At 43.8% G+C, this 21492-nt stretch overlaps 2 protein-coding genes across 10 annotated transcripts in view; one reads left to right on the forward strand and one right to left on the reverse strand.

The window, feature by feature from the left end:
• The first annotated feature begins 4564 nt into the window (after positions 1–4564).
• On the forward strand, positions 4565–17599 carry MEST. Of its 6 annotated transcripts, none has more exons than XM_041727490.1 (13): positions 4565–4892; positions 5572–5716; positions 8044–8198; positions 9905–9984; positions 10322–10414; positions 10562–10698; positions 10873–10931; positions 11967–12007; positions 12522–12592; positions 12844–12945; positions 13499–13575; positions 15802–15865; positions 16734–17599. In XM_041727490.1, exons 3-13 carry the CDS (start codon positions 8045–8047, stop codon positions 16849–16851), a joined length of 996 nt encoding a protein of 331 aa, XP_041583424.1. In that variant the 5' UTR covers positions 4565–4892; positions 5572–5716; position 8044; the 3' UTR covers positions 16852–17599. The 6 variants fall into 6 exon arrangements, with proteins under 6 accessions (XP_041583424.1, XP_041583419.1, XP_041583420.1 ...); XM_041727488.1 differs by lacking the exon at positions 5572–5716 and adding an exon at positions 5860–5899 and having other exon boundaries at positions 4763–4892; XM_041727487.1 differs by lacking the exon at positions 4565–4892 and adding an exon at positions 5860–5899 and having other exon boundaries at positions 4971–5716.
• Positions 17600–17986: 387 nt separating this feature from the next.
• Positions 17987–21492, reverse strand: part of COPG2 (COPI coat complex subunit gamma 2) — a 115161-nt gene continuing 111655 nt past the window's right edge. For all 4 annotated transcript variants that reach the window (XM_041727482.1, XM_041727481.1, XM_041727483.1 and 1 more), the window contains 4 exons: positions 20344–20441; positions 19457–19595; positions 19082–19180; positions 17987–18602 (listed from right to left, as the gene is read on the reverse strand). In XM_041727482.1, coding sequence (XP_041583416.1) covers positions 18472–18602; positions 19082–19180; positions 19457–19595; positions 20344–20441 — 467 coding nt within the window. In that variant the 3' untranslated portion in view covers positions 17987–18471. The remainder of the gene's footprint in view (positions 18603–19081; positions 19181–19456; positions 19596–20343; positions 20442–21492) is intronic.

Genomic DNA, 21492 nt, shown 5'->3' on the forward strand with positions numbered 1-21492 from the left:
GTGAGTTGTGTACTGTCGTCCTCTCTTCCCCAGGCAGCTAGGAAATTGCTTGTCTGTCTGAAAGAAGGTAGCTGTTTTCCTTAGAGCACTGTGGTGAGCAGCAGATGAGATAATATATGTGAAAGGCAAAGAGCTATAAAAATGCAAGAGACAATTTTGTTTCAGATCCTTCAACCTATTATCTTATCTGCGTGACTGTGTAAGATGCACTGTAGGCATGGGCCAGTGAGTGATGGGACCAGGTGCGGGATTATGGAGATATGCCCAGTAATGCAGAGGGTGTGTCAAGATATTTTAGGGGGCCCAGTGATATTGTAATCTATGGAAACAGTTGTCACTTAGGTTCATTTTATCTGGTTAATGGATTATTCACTTTTTGCTTCTCTGCTGCACATCTTTTGAAACTTTCTGCAGCCAAAGACTTTTACCCAAAAATGAGCCTGAAGAGGAAAATACCAGTCACTTTTGGGACATACTGATTAAATTTGGCCAAGAGGGAGGTTGATGTGATTCTTTTGATGATTTCAATTTGTCTTGCTCTTGGCATGAAACATCATGTTGTACAAAGAGTTGTGAGCTGAGAGACCCCCAGGGAAGACCTAGTTCTGGATTTGACCCTTCAGTAGAGGGGTCACCCTGGCCAAGTTCCAATATCACTCTGATCCACTCCCGTCAGGTGGGAAAAGACCATTAAGGTCACTCGTGCACTCCTCCAGAGCTCGCATACCTGCCACAGGGCTACCCAGTCCCTAGTGACGGGGAACTTGTCACGTCCCAAAATGGCTGAGCCGCTCAGTCTCTCTAGACAGACCTGACTGTTGGAAAATTCTTTATGTTGAATCAACATCTGTTTCTCTACAATTTGCACTCATTGGAGCCATACAGAATAAAATGTCTAATGCTGCTTCCACAAATATTTGAGGACTGCTAACACATTTCCTTCTTCCACTTACTCCACAAGGCTTCTTTTCTTCCAACTAAACATACCCAGTTATTTTAAACAGGGAGGCAGTGTGGGGTAGTGGAAAGAACGCCAGCTTTGGAGCCAGACACATCTGTGTTCAGTTCCCAGCCTTTTACATACGAACGCTCAGTGCTCTGAGCTGCTCTATCTTTCTCTGCAAAATGTGGATGAAAATAGTCCTCTTGCTGAGTTATTATGAGGATTAGGGATAAATTGGTGAAGATCCATGCTTAAAATATGAGAGCAGTTATACCTTCAGTGACACAATTTGCAATGCATTTTAGGTGGTCTCTGAACAAATTCCTGTTTATGTGTCTCTTAAATTGCTTTGTAAAACAGAACGAAACACTTTCTGTGAAGTCTAACTAGCAAAATAGAGTAGGATTAATTTATTCCCAGGGCTTCTCTAATCACATTCTGCAATCTACAGTGGTGTATTTAGAGCCATATCACATTGACTCACTGTCACCTAAAGCCCCAAGTCTCTCACACACTGCTGTTCAACCAAATTTCTCCCATGTCGAACTTCCATTTATCTGAATCGATAATTATAGAGGGCTCTTCCAAGTGGCAGCCCCAGTTCTGTCTCATCATCTGCAGAAATATCCTGGTGCTTATCATAATATGGGTCTCAGACTGGCGTTAAAAAAATAAGATTATTGGGATCCCTGGGTGGCGCAGCGGTTTAGCGCCTGCCTTTGGCCCAGGGCGCGATCCTGGAGACCCGGGATCGAATCCCACATCAGGCTCCCTGCATGGAGCCTGCTTCTCCCTCTGCCTGTGTCTCTGCCTCTCTCTCTCTCTGTGATGACTATCATAAATAAATAAATTTAAAAAAAAAAATAAGATTATTGAATCTGTGGTACCAGCCCCGCTGATCTCATACCGCTGTTGTACAATGAATGCTGAGCTTTCGACACTAATTTTTGCACACGTCCGAGGTCTTATTATGTGGGACCATCTTAGAACTGGAATGTGACAGGAGTGTATGATAAGCTACTGGTTGAGGCAATGCGCTGCATGGGATGTCGGTGTAGTGTAGTGTCTGTATCCAAGAACTGAAAGATCGTACTGAGAGCGAGCCGGAGGCAGACTTTGGATTTATGTATGGTTACATGTTTTCTCAGGCACTTGGACTGTCTCATACCTTGGGCCAGATTCTCCCCGGTGGAGGAAGCTTCTTTCTAAGTAAGGCAGGCACATTTAGGAAATTCATTAACCCTTTGGCTCCTGGGGCATTATTGCTAGCATTTTCTCCTTCAACTTTTGGAGAGCAAATTCCCGGCGTCCGTCAAGCCGACCTCTCATAGTATTCTCTGCGTTGTTCAGACTCCTTTGCCTCTGGACTGGAGGGTCTTCCAAATGGGAATGTTTTCTTCATCTAAGCGAGTTCCGGGTTTGAAGTCCTCAACCCTCGATTCCATCTTCTCCAAGGAAGTTTTTCCTAGCCTTTCTGTCCTGGAGGGCTTCTCTTGAGCACCGACTTAGAATTCCTGTTGTCTTCAAGAGCTTCCTTGATCCCCTCCCTACCCCTTCCCCCTAGTTTCTCCTATCTGCCCACTTGTTCTGTGGCTTTCAGAATAAGATTCTTTGTGAGCTCTCAGTCCATTAAATACAAAACTGCCTTGTCTTGGATACTGGTGCTTCTGGTGTGGTGAGAATGAAAGTGTGGAATCCGCAGAACTCATTGGTTCCATTGACGACAAATACGAAAAGAAAATAATGCAAAGGTCACTGTCATCCTAATTAAAATGGGAAAAACCTTTACTTTGTTGAGAGGGCTGATTTAAATTTTTGCTAAGTAATTAATTCAGTCCTTAAGAGATGGTAGTTAAAACAGGTAATCTTCAACTGTTAAAGGGAGTAATTTATATTTTGGTAAGTAACCAATTAGGTCCATAAAGGGTTTACATCCATTTGTGGCATCTTATTTTCTTTAGGACAAATTCCAAACTCCTTAGGATGAAATACTCTTTGTAGCCAAATTTTTTGCCTGTCGGTGCAGGACCCAAAGGACTCGCAGTTTTCCCCAAAGGTTGTGCAGTCCTGTGCCTCCGGTGCTTTGCAAATGCCGTCCCCTCTGGTTGGAATGCTCTTTGTCTCTCCAGTAAACGTCTATTCATCATTCAAGACAACCCTCCCCCCTCTCCTTAATTACTTCCTCCCCTGTGCGCCCTCAAATTCTTGTACTTATTCATGCAGTATTTATTAGGGGCCTGCTTTGTGGCTGGTACTGTGGCAGGCTCTGGGGATACAAAAGGTGAATAATTCTTGGGCTTGGCCTTTGAGGGGCCTTACATGTTAGGGGGAGGGGGCCAACCTGTCACAAAATGTTGCCAGGAAATTCAAGGGAAAATTTAAGCAGTGTCAGTTCTTGTCTGCATCTTGCTCAGGGACAGGGGGCATTTCTCATTCATCTTTGCATCCCCAGCCCTTAGCTCATTGTAGGTGCTAAAAACAAGCTTAATTTCACAACCCTGTCCATCGGACACCAGTAGAAGTGTACTCTAGGATGTGCCCCACGTTTGACTGATAAGTGGTGTCTCCCGTGTCTGGTTGGTGGCCCTTACCTCCCAGTGCTGTGTTAGGTGCCGGGTGGCCTTGGGTGGGTTCGGCTGCGTTCGGGGCTGTGGAATGGCCCGGGCTGGCGGGCATGAGTGGAAGGAGAGGCCTGCAGCGCCCCGGCTGGAGGGAGCCGGCACTGCTCGGGCTGCCTGGCTCCCTGGCATCCCGCGCGCGCGTACGTCAGAGTTTAAGTTTATAGCCAGAAAATGAACGTAGACGCTGATTCCCTACACTTTTCTTTGCAAAGGCGTCGTATGTGCCTTTTAACGGATTATAGATGAAGAAGAAAATTCTTTCCCTCTTGCCTGTACCGCCGTGGCCCTTGCATTGTGATTCAGTCGTACGTTTTAAAGAGGGGGAGCTTTGGTCTCCTGATTGTGAAGGTCATTCTCTCTGGCGTGCTGCGGGCCCTTTGCTGGGAGCGGGTGCGGCCGGGCTGCGGCGAGGCTCTGGCATGCGGGCCACGTAGTGCTGCTGCAAAGGAAACGTGCCTGTCGCCGGCCACGGCCACGGTTGAGAGGGAGAACCCAGACTTTGCACCCAGTGTCGCCGTTTTTGCGTCCTAGCCGCTGGCCCTCGAATCAGCCGATGAGACTGGTAGTAGGCCCTAGCCGTTGGGCTGTGTCCTTGCTGGCTCCCCAGTTAGGGACCTGGGAGGTGCGGGCGCCCGAGCGCTGCTGCTCTGGACCGGGCGCTCGCCGAGCGGGGAGCTCGGAGCCCACGCCTCGGGCGCGCTGCAGACCGGGAGCAGGCGCCACGGTTGGCCGTCCTGGGCCCCACGGCGCCGGAGGTCGAGCGGCCACCCCTGGAGTGGGGCCCGTGGGGGTGGTCGGTGGTTGCGGGGCTCTGTCGTCGAATTTCCTGCGGCGCCCACTCGCCAGAGGAGGACTGCTGCTGCAGGACCTGAGGCTCCGGGCGCGGGCCTGCGAGGGGCGGCGACCACCCTAAAGGTGCCCCTAGAGGCGCTGCTGCGGGAGGGAAGCTTGGTCCCTGCAGCGGCCGCCGCGGCGGGAGGGGCACTGCGGCGCGGGGGGCGGGCCGGGGGCGGGGCGCGGGTGGGCTCTAAAAGTCGGTGCCCGGGCGCTCGGCTCTGCCGCGGCCACCGGCGCGTCCGGCGCTTCCTCTGCGGCAGCCGCAGCTCGGGCCGTGCCGCAGCGCACGCCCGGGTGGCCGCTCGCTGCTTGCCGCGCCGGCGCCTTCGGCGGCTGTAGGCTGTGCCCGGCGGCCCCGGCGGCCCCGCTGCGGGCTGCGGGCGCTGCGGGCGCTGCGGGCGCTGCGGGCTGCGGTGCCCGGTGCTGCAAGCCGGCGAGCCGGGCGGCATGGGCTAGGACGCGGCCATGGTGCGCCGAGATCGCCTCCGCAGGTGGGTGCGCGGCGGCCGCGAGGGGGTGTGGCTGGCCCCGGGACACCGGCCCCGGGACGCTGTGGGCTGGCCGCGGGGGGGGGGGGGGGCTCTGCGGGCCGGGGCGGGGGCCGGGGCCGGGGCCGGGGCCGGGGCCGGGGCCGGGCGACTCCCGCAGCGGAGGCAGCACCCCACCTGCCTGCCCTCCGAGTCCCGGCCGCCTGCCTGGGAGGGCTGTCGTTCCTGCACGGACTAGGATACTCAGGGTGGGCACCTCCCAGTTCGGGTTTTCTGTATCCCGGTATCGCTCGGATGCGATTTAGGATTTTTAGACCCCATCGCCGCCGTGCTGCAATTTAGGATTTTTAGACCCTGGCGTCACCCTGGTGAGATACAGGATTTTTAGACCTCGGCGTTGCCCTAGCGCGATTTAGGATTTCTAGACGTCGTCTTTGCCCGGGTGCGATTTCGGGTTTCTAGACCGCGGCTTTGCCGTGGCGCGATTTAGGATTTCTATACCGTGGCGTCGCCCCGGTGCAGTTTAGGATTTTTAGACCTCGGGATCGCCCTGGCGCGATTTAGGATTTCTAGACCTTGATACCGCTCAGGCGCGATTTAGGATTTGTAGACCGGTGACGCCTTGGCGTGATGTAGGGCTTTGAGACCCCGGCACTCCCCTGGCGTGATACTGGATTTCTAGACCCCGCATCGTCCGAGCACAATTTAGGATTTCGAGACCCCGGTATCGCTGTGGCGCAGTTTAGGATTGGAAGACCCTGGTATCGCTGTGGCGTGAGTTACTGCATAGGTGTGACTAGGACTTGGCAGTACCGTGTCACCAAGGCGTAAGTATGTTTCAGATGTGACCAAACTGTCATAATGTTACACATGAATTGTTTGCGTTGGTTTACAAAGTAGTTGACAGTCCCCGCGATGCTGGAAGGTGGCAGGTTTGGTGGTATTAAATGTGTTTTTTCTTCTTTACAAGACGAAGAAATCAAGGCTCGGAAGGGTTGATTCATTTCCAGGTTTGTTACTGGGGTTTGCTGAATTTATTATACTCTTGATTTGTGGCTTATCAAGTAATGGAGATTTTGGTCAAAAAATGATTAATCCCTTTTGGCTTCTGACTGCCAGATTGCTTCCCTACTAAAAATCCTAAAATGTCGTTAGGGGCATTTTTACCAACGTAATTAAACCAGAAAACGGCTTCCTGAAAGATTGCCTTTTTTCTTTCTCAGAGTGGAAGAGAAGGAAGATATAGAGGGTGGGGATGTCCAGGAATGGAAAATGCACAGTTGTTGCCCCCCCCCCGCCCCCCTGCAGCTCCTCCCCCCTTCACTCTCCAATCCCCCCTTCCACTCCCCCACCACCACCCATGCTGGGAGCCTCCTTCTGCTTGCTCCTCTAGTAGCCCCTCCCTGGCTCTCTGCTGAGTCATTGCAGATATCCGTCCACTGGAACCCCTGAATGAATGAAATGGGGAGAAGGGGGGTGGTGGGATGGGGAGAGCGGGAAGAGTGATGAAATATGAACGTGCAAACGTTTGAGCTGAAGTACGGGACAGATGATAGCTAATGATATCCAAACCTGATACTTCTTGTCATCTCATTTTTCAAGTACATACTGGGCTGTAGCCTGCTACCATTGTGGGGTGAAAATGGTGATACGATGATGGTTGGGGGCATCTTTTGGAAATCACTTGTAATATTAACTTGAAAGATACAACCAGATCATTTGGTCTGTTTTATGGACAGCTGCTTTGGAGAAACAAACAAATGAAAGACTGCCTTAGTGATGCCAGAAAAATGGGCAGAGGCGCTATTCAGAGTTTAAGGCGCATGGTGATTTGCACTCTGGGACCACAGCCTTATTTGTTTTAGAGTTAGAAGAAAAAAAAAAGCATTCTGTGAGCTGAATTAGTTTGTAATGGCTAGGGATTGTGGCCAGATTACAGGCAAAATGGTGGAAGGATGTGTGTACACACACAAAGCCATTTTTATCAGGGCTTTAACAGTTCATTTCCCTAATTCATTTATAGCTCTATTTTCTTGACGACTCATTTTTCATTTTAGAAGGTATTTCCATTCTGGTTAGTTTGAGAGAACTTCTACTAATAATTCTTTTCCTGGTGACTATTCTCAGTCATAAACTAGAAACAGAGGGAAATGTCTCTAATTTCTGTTTAGCATTCCTCATTGTGAATAGACTGACCTGGACTTCTGAAGTCTCTGGCATGAGAAGTTTGGGTATGCAAACCAGAGCTTTCCTTCTAAAGACAAAAAAGCAATTTTCAGATGTTGGGTGTGAGCTCTGCCCCTTTTTGAGGGGTATGCAGGGTAGGGGTGGCAATCCTAAAAAATTAAATAGATGGGAGCCACCCAAGAGTCTGCTAAGAACAGCAAGAAAAGCAAAAATGTAATCTGTTGCCCTGACCTCTCAAGAGATTAGATATTGTGGGTCATGACAAAGCTGCTTACAGTGAAATATACAGTGCACCTAGCTTCTTAATTTCACAGACTGTTTACCTGGAGCAGTTTCTCAGCACAGATCCAGAGAGTAGTACAAAGTGGGGCTTCACTGGGGTCAGAGAATTGGTAAATATTAAAAATTCAAAAATAGCTCTCTGCTTAAGGACATGTGATGCTTTTTTTAAACACTGGTAAAAAAACTACATATATGTATCTATATATTTAACATTTAACTGGTGGGGGCTGGTGGGTGGGTGGTAGAGCTTTTAGAATAAATAGGAACGAAGTCATTTTTTTTTTTTTTTTCTGGGGAAGCTTTGATAACAGCCAATGAAAAGGTGCACAATACTTAACTTCCTTTTACTTTACATACAAACTTCTTCAGCAGGTCTTGAGAAAAGCAGAATGGCGGGGGGAGAGTGCTGAGGGATTAAAGTAGGAAGGAGAGGGGGAAGATTTCACATTAAAATAATATATTTTTTTTCCTTAAAATTAGAATGGTGAGCAAATATGGTGATTGCATGGCAGGCAGAGGTGTGCTTACATTCTTCTTGGTAAACTTCCTGCCATGGTTCATATGAAGGGCAAGGTAGTCACTGTATGGTATAGAAATTCGCCACACCATTTTATCAGTTTGGGGCTTGTAAGAGCACATACAGCATCATCTGGCTGCTTACCCCAGGTCTCTGATTCTCCTGCAGGATGAGGGAGTGGTGGGTGCAGGTGGGGCTGTTAGCTGTGCCCCTGCTGGCGGCCTATCTGCACATCCCACCACCCCAGCTTTCTCCTGCTCTTCACTCATGGAAATCATCGGGCAAATTTTTCACCTACAAGGGACTGCGCATCTTCTACCAAGGTAAGAAGAGGATTGTTGGAGCACCTGGCACTTATAATAGCACCTATTATAAGTGAGACACTTATTCTGTGTCTCTTGGTGTCGTCTGTTGCCCATCAGAGGGGAGGGGGATGAACAATTCCTTTATCTGTGTAGTGTGCTTGAAGGAATGGGTTAATTCCCCTGAGTAACTCCATAGCAGAGAAACTCACAAAAAACTGTTTCAGGGAGGAGTGGGGGGTGGGGGCGATAGAATTGAGATTCTGATTTCTGTAGAACTGGCTTTTCAGTATATCATTTTTCTTCATAGCCTCATTTGTATTGATAGATACTAGTTTTCTCCTTTGAGCGCCCCTAGTGTTCAATAGATAGACCCACCATTGGTTGTTTGCTTCCATCCCTGATTTCATTTTGTTTTCTATAAAGATTGTTATATGCATAACAATGTGATTTAAACCTTTTACTTTTGTATAAATTAATTTGCTAATGATAATTATTATGACTGCTACTTATCAAGTAATTACCATATGCTAGTCATTGAATTATGCTTTCAACCTTCATTATTATCTTTAAGATTAAATATCTCTACAACACTACTTGGAGACGGGTGCCATAAACCCGATTTTACAGGCAAAGAAACTGAAACAAGATTTGGGCGGGGGTCAAGAGCAATAACGAAAAATGTTTGTCATAAACCGTTTTTCATTATTGCTCCTGACCTCCTCTCATTTGCTATACTCAACTAAGTAAGTATATACTTTTCTTTATATTGGTCATTTAGTTTCCAGTTTTTTAATGTTTTAAATAGTCAATGTTGAAGGGAACTCTTCATGCATATTTTTACTTTTTCCATATATTTTCAAACCATACTACTTGTAAATGGAATGATTTTATTTGCATGGATTCTCAAGAATATATTTTTAAATTGCTTCTAACTATTTTTGCAAACCTTATCAAATCTCCTGCCACTGACAGTATGTATGAATGTTTTTAGTCTTCTAATTAGATTAATTAATACTTTGAGCAGGGCATTTTACTATTTAAATATTTGGCTAATGTAAAAGATGTTTCTACACTGAAAAATGTTCATGTCTATATTGACTAATCCTTTTCTATACGTGTTAGAATTGTTAATAGTTTGAGCATTATGCTTTTTTTTTTATTTTTTATTTATTTATTTTTTTTTGAGCATTATGCTTTTGATATTGGATTGGATCTCCCCTGGGGGAAATAAAAATGCTAGACAAACAGAGTAAGTAAGGTATTCCCCAGGTTGAGAAAGAGTTGCTATGTTATAGAGAATTTTTGTGAGGTCCTTAATGGTAAGGTACAAAGAATCTATAGTGTTTATGTTGTGATTATATACTTGTAACTGTGCAAGTTTACTTTTTATTGTGAAAACAATTTACATATTGATAATATAGAATAGAGGAAGAAATGGGGAAATACTTTAAAAAATCTAAGTGAAATTAAGCAGGTTGACTTCTGGTATTTTCATATAAAGTGTGCTATTTACAAGTTTTTAATATATAGATTAAAATAAATGTCATTTTAACTTAAAGCAGTAAGCTTGTATTTTAAAAAGGAATGTTCTTTTTATTTCAATGTTCTCTTTATTTCATTAATTTAAGCAGGGTTTCTTATCTTTTATACTAGATTACTTAGATTTTAATATTTTCAAAGTTATTTTTATAGGGAGTCAGCCTGATTTCTTTTCTTCTTCCCAGACTCTGTGGGTGTGGTTGGAAGTCCTGAGATAGTTGTGCTTTTACATGGCTTTCCAACATCCAGCTATGACTGGTACAAGGTAATGAATTCAGATTTCTAGATCCTACTGTGTCTTTAAAAATCCAAAATCAAAGATATTGTTGTCAGCCCTGGAAGGTTCTTATGTATTTGAATTGCTTAATAAAATAGGATTTAGAACTGTTCCTCGTTTACTGTACGGGAGTAAACTCTTGTGATCTGGGAAGGATCATTGCCAAGTTAAAAATGCTGGAGTTCTCCAAGAGGATCATCTGTGGGCCTGTGATAGTTTCGTGAGATTTTCCCTTTATCGAAGTCTGTTAAACCAATATGGGAAAGAAATTCCTGTGCTTAGGTCAGAGGAAACAAAATCCACATCATGTCTTTTTTTCGTGTAGATTTGGGAAGGTCTGACCCTGAGGTTTCATCGAGTGATTGCCCTTGATTTCTTGGGCTTTGGCTTCAGTGACAAACCAGTAAGCAGCATTAAGGTGGGGCTGAGGTGGGGTTGGGGAGGGGGTGGGGTGGGCGAGGAGAGGGGATTGGGCTAGCAGACAGATCTGCACCCATGCCCTCACCCCGTACACCCTGCCCTCACCCTGTGCCCTCACCCTCTGTGCCCCTCCCACCCCTCCTAGAGACCACACCACTACTCCATATTCGAGCAGGCCAGCATTGTGGAAGCACTTCTGCGACACCTGGGGCTCCAGAACCGGAGGGTCAACCTTTTGTCTCATGACTATGGGGACATCGTGGCTCAGGAGCTGCTCTACAGGTTGGTGAAGTCATAGACTTCTGTGCTGTCCTCAGGTCTCCCTGGTTTGAGGTGCAGGGAAAGTGCATCATGCCCAGATTCCTTGTATAGCTCCTTTCCCCCCTCAGGATTTGTCTGCAGCCGTTGACCTGGCATGTGCACTCAGTTAGATGTGTTTCCCTCACCTGTTTCCAGGTTCAAGCAGAATCGATCCGGCCGGCTTACCATAAAGAGTCTCTGTCTGTCAAATGGAGGTAATTGTCGTGGTGGTGGGAGGAAAGTGAGCTGTGGCCTCAAAGGGCCACGGGGAGATACCACCTTGACATCTAAGTGGTGATCCGAGGAGACTGCAGCCAGAGGCAGTTAAACCAGAGGCCCTTGACCTTTTTGTGCCATGAACTACTTTGGTGGTAATGAGATTTATTGACCCTTTCTCAGAATAATGTTTTTAAATATAGAAAATGAGTAGGATCACAAAAGAAACAGATTATATCAACATACAGTGAATAAACAGCTGTGTTAATAGTAACATGTGCTTCTCTAAATGCATCGCATAGCAAGCACTATCTGCAGCACCTGCAGTGGGTTATGCAAACAGTTGGGATGAAGCACCAAGTGCTTCTGATACTCCTGTGGTTTGTTGAAGAAACTCTTCATTGATGGCAGGGCCAAGTTTCAGTTAGAAATTAGTTACCTTTTGATTAGACCTTTAGGAGGCATTTTTCTTTGTGTGCCATGGAGCCTGGCTTATAAATCTATGAAAGTACACATGTCCCCTAAATACTGGAAGGGCAGATTGGGATAGGAGTCTGTCCCTTTATCAGTGATACTCATGGCTTTCTCCCATTGACTCTGGAGAAAAATGGAAAGGGAAAAATTCTTGTTTCCCACCCCAAGCCCTCCTGGACCTATGGTCCCTGAAAAAAATCATTGGTTTCTTTTGCAGTGCGGACCATTAACAATACTAGATGCTCTAAGGAATGGTTAGACAGGGCAAGGAGAGTCAGGGCTTAGTCATCAGCATTATGGATGATCATGGACATTATCTTTTCCTTGCTTCTCTACTCCTACAATGGGGAAAGTAATCCCAGTGGGATAGAATTTAACCTGTTAAATGCAGAATTCCCTGAAGAAGTAATTAGATAACAGAACTAAGTTTTATTTGTCATCCTGTTTCTGACAGTAAAGGCCCCAAAGGGAAGAGTAAATAGGGAGGATAGTTTCTGGTAAGAGACTTATATTTGGCCTGAAGTTGTTGGTAAATGACTATAGGTCTCTTTCTCCTCTAGGTATATTTCCTGAGACTCACCGTCCTCTCCTTCTCCAAAAGGTTGGCTCCTCCAGTCACAAAGTCTTTGGTTTTTAAAATTTATACCAACATAAAGAATGCTATGACCTTTATAAGGACCATACTTGCTATGATGGGCCATAGTTAAAATCTTCAGGAATTTACATTAATAAAGTCACTTTTTTTCCCATCTTATGCTGATAAAGCAGTGGAAGCAGCATCTAAGTAAAGCCTCATTTCGGAGAGTAAGAGATCAACGAATATTTGCAGAAATACAGCTATCTAGAGTTTTGTGTCATTAGCATGATGTCTGAACAGATCATATCCTAAAGTTGAGTACATCAGTTAGAAGCCTCAATAGAAATGTAATCTTTAGGGGAATTACAAATAGGTTTGTCTTCCATAAGAGAAGGGGTAGGCAAAACAAAAAATGAAAAGCCAATAAATGTTTCAGTGGAAGGACATTTGACTGAAATCCTTTTTTAGTTCCTGATATAAAACTTTTGTCCTGCTTAGTGGTTTTCTTCCTCTCAAATCTTTACTTCTTTACCTACAGCTTCTCAAAGATGGAGGCATGTTGTCACCCATCCTCACTCGATTGATGAACTTCTTTGTATTCTCCCGAGGGTAAGTCATTGTCAAAGATTGATTTCACTATAGCCTGGGAACAATGTAGTGAAAAGTTACCATTAAAATTCTGGGCCAAATCCTAGGGTTTGATACTTTAAAACAAAGATGTTGGCCACTTGCCAGGGAAGTAGGAGAAGGAATTCATAAATCAGTTAAGGGTCAGACAGCGTGACCTGTGAAGTTCCAGTCATATTTGACATTCTGGATTCTTCTCACATGTATCTTCCTGCTCTCTCGGGCTCTTTCAGTCTCACCCCAGTCTTTGGGCCGTACACCCGCCCCTCTGAGAGTGAGCTGTGGGACATGTGGGCAGGGATTCGCAACAACGATGGGAACTTAGTTATCGACAGGTAAGAAATAACACTTTGCTTTGGTTTCCAGAGAAGCTTTTTTGGGGGAAGTGGGGAAAGGTAAAGGATTGCTTATTCTGTTCCTTTCTGGCTTGTTCCTTCTCATAAGACGGTTCTGATCTCTAAGGCAAACCAAAAAGTCATGTGCTGTCCTTTCTAAGGAGAAGGAAATCGAGACTAGTGAGCCATGACTATAAGCCACGAGGCACACAAAATTTAGATAAACAGCTGCAAATTCTAATGCTAATTCAGTTTGTAACTGGCCCATCCACTTTGGCAAATCCTACTTTGGGCTTTTTGGGAGTATTAAATGCCTCAAAATGTCTAATCATGGTTGTAAAAGGAGCCTATACCTCTCAAAGTACGAGTCTCCTTCTTTGTCGTATCTTTTCCATAGCAACAGGACAGAGAATGGAGAGTTCTTGGTCATATACAAAGAATGCTCATGACTTGGTCCAAATGAGAATGTAGCAGCTTTCGTTTTAGAATGGCTGTGCATTCCTATGACAATAAAAATTTCTTGTTCTACTCCTTGCTGACTTCTGTCCTATAGTCTCTTACAGTACATCAACCAGAGGAAGAAGTTTAGAAGACGCTGGGTGGGAGCTCTTGCTTCTGTAACTATTCCCAGTGAGTATTTCTTTATTACATCTTGATAGGGCTTGATAGGACTGAGGGTTAAAATAATTGCCAGATTCAGCAAATAAAAATACAAGACACCCAGCTAAATTTGAATTTCAGATAAACAACCTACATTTTTAGAATAAGTATGTGCTTTGCAATATTTTGACATATTTATACTAAAAAAAAAATCATTACTTATGTGAAATTCAAATTTAACTGGGCATCTTTTATTTAATCTGGCAGCCCTACCCACCAATCTGGAATACTAGTGATATGCATTGTGGAGTTCAGTATATAAAATAGTGAAAAGCTGCTGCAGAGGTAGTTGTGCTATCGCTGTCAGGAGTGGGAGTATGACTGGCTTTTGTGCTGCACAGTGTCAGTGGTTGCCACATCACATGCTGAATGACTGGGACAGAAGGCGGTTTAGATTACTAATCAAGAGGCTGTAGGTGGTTTCTGCTCATTTGTCTTACAATCTTACAGATTTAAAAAGAAAAAAAAATCAGTGCAGTGTCTCATACATAGTAGTGCTCTAGAAATTAGTGGTTGATTTAAAATGTCAGCGGTCAGTTATAACTGGAGGGAGACCTTTAAATAATGACGGTATGCTGGATTTATAGGAAGAGAACATGGATAGCGAGGTTTAGTGCTTTTTGGTTCAGGCACAGACGAGCTCTGGGGGAGGGACCAAATGTCTGTATATAGGAGAACTGTCCCAAATGGACTTGTTAGGCTTATTCTCAGAAGTTCCTTGTAACCTACTTACTGAAAGAAGCTAGGTTTTCTAGCATATGTCAGCAGGACTACATCACACTAAAAAAGCTCTGGATGGCAAAAGACACCACAAATAAATGGGAAAAATATTTGCAAACTATATATTTGATAAGCCGTTAATATCCCAAATATATAAAAAATTCATACACTCAGCAAAGAAAGAAGCCAATTAAAAACTGGGCAAAAGACACGAATAGATGTTTCTTTCTTTCTTTCTTTCTTTCTTTCTTTCTTTCTTTTCTTTCTTTTCTTTCTTTCTTTCTAAGATTTTATTTATTTATTCATGAGAGACAGAGAGAGAGAGAGGCAGAGACACAGGCAGAGGGAGAAGCAGGCTCCATGCAGGGAGCCCGATGTGGGACTGGATCCCGGGACCCCAGGTTTACACCCTGGGCCGAAGGCAGGCGCCAAACCACTGAGCCACCCAGGGATCCCCCATGAATAGATGTTTCTGCAAAGAAGATCTAGGAAAGGCGAACAGGTACATGAAAAGAGTTCCATATCACTGGTCCTTAGGGAAATGCAAATTAAAATCACAATGAGATATGACCTCACACCTGTTAGAATGGCCATCATCAGAAAGAGAAGAGATAATAAGTGTTGGGGTGAATGTGGAGGAAAGTGAACCTTTGTACATTAGTGGTGAGATTGGATATGGGTATAGCCACAGTGGAAAACAGTATAGAAGATTCTCAAAAAATTAGAAATAGAACAACCATATGATCCAGCAACTCCAGTTCTGGGAATATATCCAAAGGAAATGAAAATACTAATTTGAAAAGATGCCTGCACGTCATTGTTTATAGCAGCATTGTTTACAGTAGCCAAGATGGAAATAGCCTCTGTGTCCATCATTCAGCAAATGGATGAAGAATTGCAATACACACACATACCCCACAATGGAATATTATTTGGCCATAGTAAAGCAGTCTCAAGGATTTGTGCCAACATGGATGGACTTATAAGGCATTATGCTGAGAGATGGTCAGACAGAAAGACAAATACAGCATGATCTCATATGTGGGATCTAAAAGAACCCCACCAACCTAGAAGAAAAGAGAATAGATTTGTGGTTACTAGAGGTTGGGGGGAGGGGAAAGGAGGAAAGGAGTCAAGATGTACAACCCTGCGCTTATGAATAAGTGCTAGGGATGTAATCTACACCATGACCATGACAGCTAACAGTAGTTGCTGAGAGAGAGATCGATCCAGACTTTCATCATAAGCAGAATTTCTTTTTCTTTTCATTGTGTTTCTATGAGATGGATGTGAACTAAATCTATTGTGGTAATCATTTCACAATATACATAAACCATCATGCTGTATGCTTTAAACTTACATGCGGTGATTATGACAATTGTTTCTCAAGAAGATTGGAAAAACATTTTTTTTTTTTGAAGGGGTAGGAGAATAGATGTGAGAGCTTTAGTAATTCATTCTTCTTGTCTTTCCTAGTTCATTTTATCTATGGGCCACTGGATCCTGTAAATCCCTATCCAGAGTTTTTGGAGCTGTACAGGTGAGTCTCCCTAAAGGGTCCTTGTTTTGTTCCTCATGGTGACAGTGGTAAGCAGGAGAGCCACTGCCCTCACTGGCTGTTCATCCAGGAAAAACATATTAGAAAAGGATGAATTGGGGAATCTTGATTTATACAGTCTGTTTTTATTGTCATGGTTACTACATATTCCTAGGTGTACAGGTAAGAAAAAGCTACCATGTGAACCAAGGAGTGGAAGCAGATCTATTTTAAGAAATGTTTGCTGTAGGCTGATCATAAAGCTAACTCCTCCACCTCAGCTAAGCAGACTACAGGAGAGATTGAGAAGAGCACACTGTGGGAAAGTGCCTTCTCATTGGTTGCTATTTTCTCTAGGACTTACTCAGAAGGTGTTGGAATATGAAATCTTGACTATATCACATAAGACTGTCTCATACCTTCACCTGGCCCAGCAAAAACAACCCAGTAATAAATAGTGTACATTTAAGCTTAAACCAAATGCCCTCCCCTCATCTCCCAGCATTAAGGAAGGTCTTCTGTTATCTTTACTTGGATAGTGAGTTGCTGAGTGTCCCACTTGTTTGATGCCTCATGCTTCTCTAAGGAGCTGGAAGTCCTCCTGCTTGGGCAGGTGTTGCCAAGTGTTATATTTTCAAGTTGTTGTCTGTTGGATTATGAACATTTAAGAACTAGTCTGTTTATGTCATAAATGGAATTGGCAAGTTTATCGGCCTCAGCTGCAATTCCAAAGTAGAAGGTGAATAAGCTCTTTGTTGGTTCCTTCCAGTGTGGTATGTCCGCAAGGGCCTTTACTGGGGCTGCCCACTGGCTTGCATCCGTCCCCTCCCTCCAGCCTCAAGTTCACCTACATGCTGTTCTCTTCCACTAGGAAAACGCTGCCGCGGTCCACAGTGTCGATTCTGGATGACCACATTAGCCACTATCCACAGCTAGAGGATCCCATGGGCTTCTTGAATGCATATATGGGCTTCATCAACTCCTTCTGAGCTGGAAAGAGTAGCTTCCCTGTATTACCTCCCCTACTCCCTTATCTGTTGTGTATTCTACTTAGGAAGAGATGCCCAAAAGAGGTCCTGGCCACAAACACTATTCTCTCACAAAAGTCCGCCTAGACTTACATTGGTGATCAGCATATAGTAAAAAACCCACTGAAGCTCCAGCTAAGGATGGTCCTAACAGTCCGCCCAGTCCACCTCCCATTCTTCTCACAGCTGAGCGAGTATATGGACTTGCCTTTGTGCTTTTAGGAAATCCTGATAAGCACTACTCACAGATAGATACAGAGACATTCTTAAAAGTCTTTATAACCCATCTACGGACGTTTCTGAAATATCTAGAAAGGCTCATTTCTGGCCCATCCTTAACTGGAGTCTTATAGTAAAGAATGAGGAGAGGGTGTCTCCTGACCTGTCCTTGAATTACTTTAAGGGCATATGCTTTTTTTTTTTTTTTTAAAGTTCTCTAAGCAACACAGCTTCAAGTGAGAGTGAGTCTCCCTTGTCATAACTTGGAATTTCATTTCATTGGCTGCTTTTAATTATAAACATGTTGTTAAAATAGGTTTTGGTTTGAATAATGCAGTATTCTAATAAGTATACTTTAAGACTATGAGTTACCTACACGTATGATATATATTTTTTAAGGATACTAAACCAGCAGATACTCTGGCAGAGTAGTGAACTTTATTAAACAGGTTTAATTTCTGAATAAAGTGAATTAAATCGAAACTATTTACAGAAGTTCCTAAAATCACAGGATACTATAGACCAGTAGCATCTGTGCCAGAGATTTACTGTTATTAGCTAATTCTAACAGCAAATAACAGTCTGACTCTTCATACCTCAGTGCTTAGAGGCATGTCCCTCCTGAGCTGGAGGGGAGGGGATCTTTGTATAGTCCAGGTTACCATACAGGGATTCCTTTTATGACAACTGCTTAACTTAACTTCTCATTGGTCGTCTCAGAGAGACTTCCTCATGTAGCTCAGTAACTCCTGTACTTAACAGACAGGAAAGTTCCAGAAACTTTAAGAACAAATTCTGAAAGACCTATATGAGCAAATGGTGCTGAATTTTTTTTAAGCCACAGCTTCATTGTCTTAGTCGAAACAGGATGATTAAGTGATTATTTTAAATTCTTTTTTTTATTAGCAACTTCAAGTATAACAACTGAAACTGGAATAAGTGTTTATTTTCTATTAATAAAAATGAATTTTGACAAAAGTGGACTCTGGCTTCCCCTCCCCCACCACCCCTCTGGGATAAAATATTTTCCAACATTGTCAGGAGCTTTCAGACACACATTAAATTAAAAAATATAATGAAGTTAAGCAGCTGGGGTACAGGATAGTATTTGATTTGCAAGATCACCCAAAGCTGTACTATCATACCAAAGTTGACCAAGTGTAATAAAAAAAAGAAAAAAAGAAAAGAATTTACATGCACAAGGACAGATACTTGCTTGATCTGCTGGCTCAGGGCCAAATATTTAATTTGCTTCTCCAAAGACATTAATCTTTAAAGTATGATTCTGGGAAATTCATGCCACTAGCCTAAAAGCCCACTGACAGTGAAGTATGCATCAACTTCATCTCGCCCAGTAAACATTTATCCAACAGAAGCCAAGATAACATCTACAGGTGTTCCCTCTTTGCTTCTGACAGTCACCTGCATGGTCACTCCATCTGCTAAGGCCAGCCTGGACCTCACCAATAAGTCATAGCCACCTCTGTATACACCTGAGAAAAAAGCAAGGAAAACTATATTAACTCAAAAAAAGCTCTGAATAATGAAATATGTCATGCACGGCCTGCATTTCCTTTCTATTATTTTAGTTTAGCTTTTCTAGAGATTAGTGCTTATGGTGAGAATTGAATCCTCTGTACAAATTTTAAATAATCTTTTGTATTCCCATGATACCAGGCACATAGAAGGTATTCAGTAATACTAATTTGGAGTACTCAAAGGTGGGGAAATGGTGGCATTGGTATCTGTGGGAGAGATTTAAGTGTTTTAGGCTAAGTTTACTCCTTAAAAGAACAGCCTAAGGATAGCCTGCAAATAATTGCATAGCTAAACAAATTATTCATATTGACAGAACTTCAAATTATAACACATATCAAGGGATAAGGGGACAGCAGCAGGGCACAAGATACCCATGCACACCCCTTCCCATTTTACAACCAACCAAAGGGGGAATCTGATGGAAGTTTCTTACCTGCCAGATAGAGGGAATGGGAATTCTTGTTCTCAGGTACTTTGTCTGACCTCTCACATGGCTGCATGCCCAGAAATGTGATGATGTTGTTGACAGCTTCTGTGTTGGGAAGACAAATGCAATAGTATCAGGAAAGTTCTGCCTAGGGGTGTGTCTCTGTCCTAATAAGTGCTGAGGAGGGGAAGGGGTGCCTGGTCATGTGTGGAGGGAGGCTACCAGACTAGAACGTGGTTGACTCAACTAGACGAAGACAGGATCCTGGCCTTTTCAGCAAAAATGGTTTATGAAATATTTAAAGAAAAGAGATACTCTGGAATAATAAATATGCCCATTAGGTTTTATCCTGCAATACACCAATAGCAAAACTGTTCTCACCTTCGAGAGTTTTGGTAGAACTGAGGGCAAAGGTCTCCTCTTTCTCAAAGGTGTCTCCCACCTCTTCCCAGGCAGCAGCAAAATTAGGCTTCAGAACTTTCTGAATGTGATCAGACACAGTCACTTCCAGATCTTCCAGCTGGTAGGTAAGGATCAGGGGTCAGTAAATGAAAGTCCTTCAGTATACCACAAAGAAAGGGGCTAGTTAGAATGGTTTTATTATTCTGTGTTTTAGCCTTTGCAGGAGCCTCAGAAAAACTTTACCACTAAAATAGTTTAAGTTCTGTGGTCTAGATAAATCTAACAATGTAGTTAGGCCCTTAGCAAAGGAAAGCAAGAAGACAGGACATCTGGCAAGAGCTGTATTCAGATCAACACCTCCAACCCTGGGGGGTACAAAGTAGTCATGCTCTCACACCTAACCGTGGAGTTGAGGCCATACAGGGCCTTCTGAACTTCACATTCACTAACTGCTTGATACCTTTTAAACTTTCCCCTACATTCTGTGATGGCTTTTCAGTCCATGATGGGGCTCAATTATAAGCGAACTAAAAGCTACTAAACAAAAACAAAACAAAAAACCCCCCAATATTTCAAATAAAACTCATTGACCTCCGTGAAAATCATGTAATTGTTTCATGTCTTATCTCTCTTATAAAGACACCAAAAAGTGAGTTTTGTTTTAATCAATCATTAACTGGTAAATCCCAGTTCTCTGGGGGCATGACACACTCCTCTTAGGAGGATTATTCCTCCTCCATTGTGATCTGAGAAGAATAAAACCCCATGAGTTCATGTCAGATGTTGCTAGCAGAATGTTTCCTGAGGCAGAAGTCACTTGGTAGTGCAAGGATGTTAGTGTAAGTCTCTGTGTGGGGGAGACTCACCACATACTCATCATCATACCCCTCCTCAGCGGGAACCCCGGTGTCAGGGTCGCAGTCCCGGACAGTAAACTTCATGGTGCAGCTAAAGGTGCCTGCAACTGGGGGGAGAAAGAGCAGGCAAGCCGGTGTCAGGGGCGGTACAAGCACAGAGCCTCCGTCTGTAATGCAGAAAGCACCGTCTGTACGTGGCGCTGTGTTCTGTTATCAAGTGGGACATACACAGGTTCTGCTTTCTAGGGTAGTAGGCTGGCCAATGAGGCGATCTCATAAAATGGCTTTAAAAACCATTAGCCCATGTGGGTTAGAATAGCACAGAAAAGATGACATGGGCAAAACAGTTTTTTGTTATCTGTATAAAGAAAGCAGCGGGGGGGGAGAACTTTGGGGGCTTTTTGCCATGCCTGTCAAAAGGGTCTACCTGTTGAACAAAACAGAAGAACCATTACTTTTAGGAGTTGACAAAGCAAAAAACAAGGGGGGGAGGCAAAATGCACATGGGTCATTAAATTAACACTAAGTACATCAAGAGTCTCAATACCAATATTATATCTTTAGATTGTGGGCTGACAGTGGGGCCACAGGCCACCAGAATGAATTTGCTTTAGGACAACTTTCAACCTACAGTAAACAGGTCAGTAATGAGGTTCTAGTATTGGTAAATTCAGTGTCTTAAAATGGAGAAGCAAGTAGGCCTTATATGTTTGAGGATGACTGGTAGAATAAGAAAGAATGGAGATTGGGGACACATTTTTGGAAAGGGGAGTCTTTGTGAAGAAGATGAGATTTTCTGAACCGTTGGAAGGAGGGGGTTTATTAAGTATGGAGGAAGAAAAAGCATTTAGGGTCAGGTACAAAACATACTAGAAATTGGGGAGTAAGCAAGTTATCTGGGGGACAGGAAGGACAGGAAAAAACAGACCCCAATGTAAAGACCATATATGATAAGGTGAGTAATGGGGCTTTCATCTGCTCAAAGTTGCAACTTTAAACTCCCGACTCCCAGCCAAGTACATAGTAAATGTCAGTGCATGTTGACATCAGATAGAAGGGTGTAAACTAATGTGTCAGATCCTTAGGTAAAAAGATGACTGAGACATGACTTCTGTCTCCAAGAGCAGATTGTCTAGGAGTTAAATGTGTGTGTGTGAG

Source organism: Vulpes lagopus, chromosome 13 (genome assembly GCF_018345385.1).
Source record: "Vulpes lagopus strain Blue_001 chromosome 13, ASM1834538v1, whole genome shotgun sequence".
Classification (NCBI taxonomy): domain Eukaryota; kingdom Metazoa; phylum Chordata; class Mammalia; order Carnivora; family Canidae; genus Vulpes; species Vulpes lagopus.